This window comes from Mus musculus, chromosome Y (assembly GCF_000001635.26).
Source record: "Mus musculus strain C57BL/6J chromosome Y, GRCm38.p6 C57BL/6J".
Classification (NCBI taxonomy): domain Eukaryota; kingdom Metazoa; phylum Chordata; class Mammalia; order Rodentia; family Muridae; genus Mus; species Mus musculus.
Window position 1 is genome coordinate 53340494 of NC_000087.7, and position 6691 is coordinate 53347184.

The window sequence follows — 6691 nt, forward strand, 5'->3', positions numbered from 1 at the left end:
CTCATTTTCTCTTTTAAATTACTATTTGACCTGATCAGCTGGCTATTTGTTAAGAAACCAAAGAACCTAATGTGGATATGTCCAATTTTAACTACTTGCAGAAAATTTCTATTCTTCCTGGGTCTCCTGCTTCACATTTTGAGAACTTCATCTTAGAATATTTTTGTTCCTCAGTGTCCTTTACTCCTTTGTGTGTCCTTTATTGTTTTTAAAGGTTACCATCAATTTAATCTTTCTTAACTTCTACCTGGTCTCTTTTCTGCATGTTAATATTGGATTTCTTAAAAAGATATCTTAATGGGAATAGAGAGATGACCATGTTGTCAAGAGTACTTTTGTACCGCAAAAAAAAACTGGATTTGTTTTCTTGAATTCATATCCAATGGTTAACAATCAGCTTTAATGCCAGCTCCATGGGATCTGACAACTCATGTCTCTGTGGTCACCTATACTCTCAAGCTACTACCCACCCATATAAATAAAGATAATAAATCTTAAAATGAGAGACAAGTTTCATTTGGTTTCATTATTCAAATGAAACCTGATTTTGTCTGATTTCTGAGTCTCTTTGGATCAGTTTTCTGGGTTGCACTTTGTGTAACAAGGCCACATTCCTTTTATCTATCACTCTTTCCCCCAACTTGTTGTTTCTCCCTCAGACTTCATTCCAGAGATTCTATCTATGTCCTGTCTTTCTCCCCTTCTTCCTAAAAATCCATCTTTTGCTGCCATCCCTGCTCCTCTAAGTCATATCTCCAATTCCTTGCTCACTATGCAGACCACAGAATCTAAGTCCTGTCCATTTTAGCCTGTGTAATATTAGATGTATGCACTGTTCACAGCCTGAGTTGCAACTTTCATCTTGCTTTGATGTTCTTTCCACCATAGTCCATCTCTTCCAACAATGTGTTCACTAAAAGCATGTCATGTCACACGTATTAATTTTTAGAACAAAACAAATTTTATTGACAAAGATACTGAGGTTGTCAAAGACCCATAGGTACCCAACACAGGAAAATAAACATTTTTTTCAATCCTATAAGTTTACTTTTCTGTACTTTGTGATTTTTTTTTAATTTAAGTGATATTTGACACCAGAGTATAGACATAGATATGTAGGTCACCAAGAAATTTGATAAAGTACACAGTAGAATTGGCTAGAACTTTGTAAACAACCTTTCCGAACTTTTTGGATCCATCATCTCTGGTGTACTGCACCCAGGAACCTATTAAGAAGTCATTGTCATCACCTGATCTCGCCTCAGCCAGAGGGGTCTCTGGAATGATGTGGAGGTTACCTTCCTTGTAGTCATCCAGGAGCTGATAGACGTAGAGGACCGGATCCTTCTTGTAGGAAATGTAAAAATAGTCCTGTAAGAATGGCACCTGGGCTAGCACCATCCCACTCCAGTTGTCCTCAGAGCCATCTTTCCCCTCAAATTTGTGTTGTACCTCTCTGCAAACCAGGGCGCTGGCGAGGTGGACATCCCTCACCTGAGTAGAAACTACTTTGTGAGGCAAGACCTTAAGATTTAAAATCCTCTCATCGCTGTGGAGCTCCTGTCCGTAGACACTGTCAATTCCGTCATACTTCACCAAATAAAGAGAAGGGTTTGTTGGCAGTTGACCTAGAATGATGGCCTTCCAATGGGTGACAGGCTCATTACCTTCCTTCCACCCGTGAGAAATTCTGCAGCCAACAATATTCCCCAGGGCCTGGGAAGAAGGCTTCCTCCTACTCTTCTTCTTGAGTGATGTCATGCTCAGACTCTTCAGAGGTATTGTCTTCTACCTGGCTGTAGACCTGTTGTGCTAGATCACACTGTCTAAGTGGCTTCCATTCTCTTCAAATATCATACTTGCCCATTGCCTGGGACTGAAGATCTTGCCCGTTTACGCCAGACACAATGCTGTTGCCTCTGTCATATATATGAATTCCTGATGGGCAATGGTTATGGGTTGGGAGTGAATGCTGGACCAAGACTCTTCTCTACGAGAACTTCTGAGCATGTGAAGAAGACTATGCTAAACAGATTTGAGCTCCTAAAATTAATTTTATAAAAATAAGAAGTTAATAAGTCAGCCATGGTGGTACACGCATTTAATCCCAGAACTCAGAAGGCAAGGACAGGCAGATTTCTAAATTAGAGACCAGCCTGGTCTACAAAGTGCGTTCCAGGGAAGCCAGTGCTATAGAGAGGAACCCTGTCTCAACAACAACAACAACAACAACAACAAGTAAAAGAAAACAGAAGAAAATCAAATGAAAAACAAACAAAAGAGAAATTCAAACAAAAAATAACAAAACAAACAATCAAATGGAGAAGTTAATAGGAAGTGGTGGTGACCCATAACTTTAATCATAGTACTCAAGAGGCAGAGTGAGGCAGACCTTAGTGAGATAAAGGCTAGTCTGGTCTACACAGTGAGTTTCCTGACAGCCAAATCTAAACATACAGAAACTCAAATAAAATTAACCAAGCAGGCAAACAAACAAACAAAGAAACAAAGAAACAAAAACCAAGGACATAAAAATAGTGTAATTAACAAGTAATTCTCTAGAGCTCAGAAGAATATACTCAGATCAACATTTATTTCTTCAGCCCTGAGTTAATTTGTCTCTGATGAGGATCATCTCCTTGAAATTCTATGTCAATTTAGGTTGTGCTATGACTATTACACCCAATGATCAAGAAGAAGAGAAAAAAAAAAATAAAAGGGCCAGAAGGGTCACCATGACTCTCTTGTACATGTAAGGACTGAGCTAAGTGCCTGCATTCACAAATATCTTCCCAGGGACACAGCACACCACTGTCCTTCTTTATTGTTTCTCCTGACCCAGCTTCAAAATTATTTGATGAAGCCATTGCATCAGTGAACTCAAGAACAACTCAACAATTTGAGGCAATATCAGCCATTTAGAACTAATATCTTCTAACATGCACTTGGACAAAGAGGAGATTTGGCATTTTAGTGGAATTGTGATCTAGATATTGTTAGCAAGGATAATAAATTCAGGAGATAAACTAACCTAGACCATTCATCTCCCTAGCTAATAAACATGGAGAAAGTAAATTGTACAGTAACTCTCTGTAGGAGAGAAAATTTTTAGCTTTCTGTAGCTATGAGGGTCCTAATTACTACATAAATATACTTACCCATAGAAAAATATCCTAGTTGTCAAGATTCTGTCTCCTGATACAGACCAGGAACCAAAAGCCTGTGGGAAAAAATGACCTGGCTTTGACACACCACTGTGAAGATAGTGAACTCACCTTCAATGGATTCTAGTGCCTCTAAGTGGAATAGATGCGCAACCTCCAGCCAGTGCTCTGTGACATCACCCTAGTTCAGCTTACATCATAAAACCCCTCTCAGGCTGGTTCCTTCCCTAGTTACACTCAGAAACGTTCAGCATCTCGAATTTACCTTTTCATATGGCCTCCTAGAAATAATAAATGAAATCCCAACTGAAAGGCCTGATGATCTGAGTAATATTCTGCCAAAGAATTTCACCCTTGCATTGTTTTTATTGTTTGGTTGTTGGATTTTTATTTATTTGTTTGGTTTGTGTTTTGTTTTGTTTCATTTTTGTTTTTATTTTCGTTCTGAGAAAGTCTTCGGTTTCTGACTTGACAACATCCATGGTGGTTATTTTTCATGTTCCAACCTTTCCCTTGGTTATCTTTAAGCTGTGCTTCTTATCATAAATATTGCCAGACTCTTTGAGGCAGCACACTGGATAGCACACCAATTTTCACTTTATGAAAACCCACAGTTAGAGGAGGACTATTTTTACGCAAAAAAACCTGGAATTTGACAGGGTTAAATGACATATATTGAAACCAATGGCAATCATGAATTATGGATTCTTTGGAAAGTAAGAGGAAAACATAGATCTTGGGCATGCTTACAAAGTTGTGATAAAATTAAAACAAACCTGATATCTCCCAGTCATATTTTAAAGGTTTTTAAAATTTACCAGCACTTCTGATTACAAGGAATTTCAGAGATTAAATGCAGTAAAACAGGATGAAATAGATGAGGTAATTTTAGTTTTGAAATATGTGTAGACAGAATACTGGACACAGGTATGTATAAAATTTACTTACAAATTAGAGGACACTTTAATTGTTCATGCCACATAGATCTTCAGTTCTTCAAAAAAAATCGTTTTCAGTACATTCCACGGTCCCCACCACACCCTGTACATCATCTTCATAGAATATGACACTATCCATAGAGAGCTAGATCCTTCAACAACAGTCATAAAAAAAAATCATTCCTTAAGGTGTGGTCACAGGCCAATGTGATGGAGGATCTTTATCTGAGATTCTATCTTCCCAGGTTGATTTAAGTTCAAAAAAAAAAATCTAAGAAGGACCACTACATATCCATATCATCAATATTGATTGCCTCACTGTATGAAACATACATGCTATGGAGTGATTTTAGATGTCAACTACTGGATGAATGCCTTAAAAAGGAGAGACAGAGAGAGAGAGAGAGAGAGAGAGAGAGAGAGAGAGAGAGAGAGAGAGAGAGAGAGAGAGAGAAATATATTTCTCATCTATGTGTATTAGTGCAGGGCTTTGTTTTCAAAAAAATGGATGGAACGTTAAAATACTATATATTAGGTTAGACAAGTAAAACTCAAAATGACAATTGTGAAAATATAAATTTAATAAGAGGCATTAAAAAATAGGAGGTATTTTGGAAGAGTAAGCGCAGCAGCAGGGGGAGATTTGATACCAATGGAGGATAGTGGGGAGGATGAAGATGGTAAAAGGACACTATAAACCTGTGCAAAGGGTCACAGAAAAGGCCTGCGACTTGTACACTTAAAAAACACTGGTATAAAGTAACAGAGTCCAAATAATATTTTGATTAATTTGGGGATTTTAGCTTCAAGACACTATAAAATATATTTGTATTTTTCAACTCAGGTGTGGTTCTTGCTATGTTGTACATGATATGGGTGACAGGATATGGTAAGGTGCTTCAATGTTTGTGTATCATTTATCATCAAATGCACATGTCACTCAGTGAGCTGCAAGGCTATCACAGGGAAGGAGGTATCTAAAGATATTAAGTGTACATGACGTAGGGAGAATAATGCCCCCACACTACTATAGATGTTGAAATAATCACATGTGTTTCCCAAAAATAATTTTCTGAAGATTAATCCCCAGGTGTGAATATATTTGGAAGAAATTGAATGGGTCAGGAGGGATATGACTTACATATAAAAATAATTTAATAATGCTGTTATAGAAAAGGTTTAATTATGAAAGGGAGTTTGGCTCTCTCTTTTCTCTTTCTAGCCCATTGGTTCCCTCTGTGATGACATCATCTCACAAGAATTCACTCATTTGCTGATTGTGTGTTCATCATTGAATATACAGACTCCTGAAAAGAGTCATACAAAATATGCTTCATTATATACTAGACAATTAGTGTCATTTTGTTTGGCAATACAACATGTATGATTATGCCTCAGAATCATGAGCAACTGGGCCATATGGGAAATATAATTAGTATATTTCTGCTGACTGAAGATCAGATGTGTTGAGTGTTATCATGTGTGCTGTTCATGAGAGGAAGCTGCATAGATGGTGAGTATAGATCAGAGAGGAACATCCAAGGAGGACACTATGTAAGGAACCCTAGGAAGAGCACCATCACTGCTTTTAGCTAGTACACATATTTTTAGAATCCCCACTTTCTAGGGTGGAAAAGAAAACTGTATTACTCTAATTTACTAAGTATGGTCATTTGATACATCAGTGATCATCATCAAGGTGAACAGGTGTTGACAGAAGTTTGGGGACTCAGAAGAAGCCTGTTCTGGGAAAACCCATTGCCTTCAAAGAACGGAGATTTCTGACCAGCAACACTGGATAAACAGTCTACATTGGCAGCAGTAGCCCCATTGTGTCCAAATTAGTGGTTTTCAATCCACTAATCCATCCATAAGCAGCCTCCAAACACTGACACCATTGCATACACTGGCAAGATTTTGCTGGAAGGACCCAGATTTAGCTGTCTCTTGTGAGGCTTTGCCATGGCCTAGCAAACACAGAAGTGGATGCTCACAGTCAGCTATTGGATGAATCACAGGGACCGAAATGGAGGAGGTAGAGAAGGTACCCAAGGAGCTAAAGGGGTCTGCAATCCCATAAGTGGAACAACAATATGAACTAAAGAAACCCCCCAGAGCTCATTTTTCTAGCAGCATATCAGAGCTCATGTTTCTAGCTGCAGTTGTATCAGAAGATGGACTAGCTGGTTATCATTGGAAAGAGAGCCCCATCAGTCTTGCAAACTTTATATGCCTTAATTCAGGGGTATGCCAGGGACAAGATGTGGTGGTGGTGGTGAGGGTGTGGTTGAGGTGGGTATGTGGGGACTTTTGAGATAGTATTGGAAATGTAAATGAAAAAATACCTAATTTTTAAAAAAATGAGGAAACCATTGTCAGAATCACCAGCAAGAATTTTAAATAACTGCCCTAAAATCTGGATTTAGGATTCCTTGAGAATCTTCCAAAACAAAAGGAAATGCAGAATCTTGGTGCTGTAATTGGAGAAGCAAGAGAAAAGCAAACAAGAATTCATCACAGAAAAAAAGACAGAAGAAGTAAGAATTAAAGACATATTTGGGCAAGATGAATAGTGAAGTAGAGATTAGA

At 38.1% G+C, this 6691-nt stretch overlaps 1 protein-coding gene across 1 annotated transcript; it reads right to left on the bottom strand.

Moving 5' to 3' along the window:
* Positions 1-1077: 1077 nt before the first annotated feature.
* On the bottom strand, positions 1078-1761 carry Gm21285 (predicted gene, 21285). The gene has a single exon (XM_017318859.1). It carries the CDS (start codon positions 1759-1761, stop codon positions 1078-1080), a length of 684 nt encoding a protein of 227 aa, XP_017174348.1.
* Positions 1762-6691: the final 4930 nt, after the last annotated feature.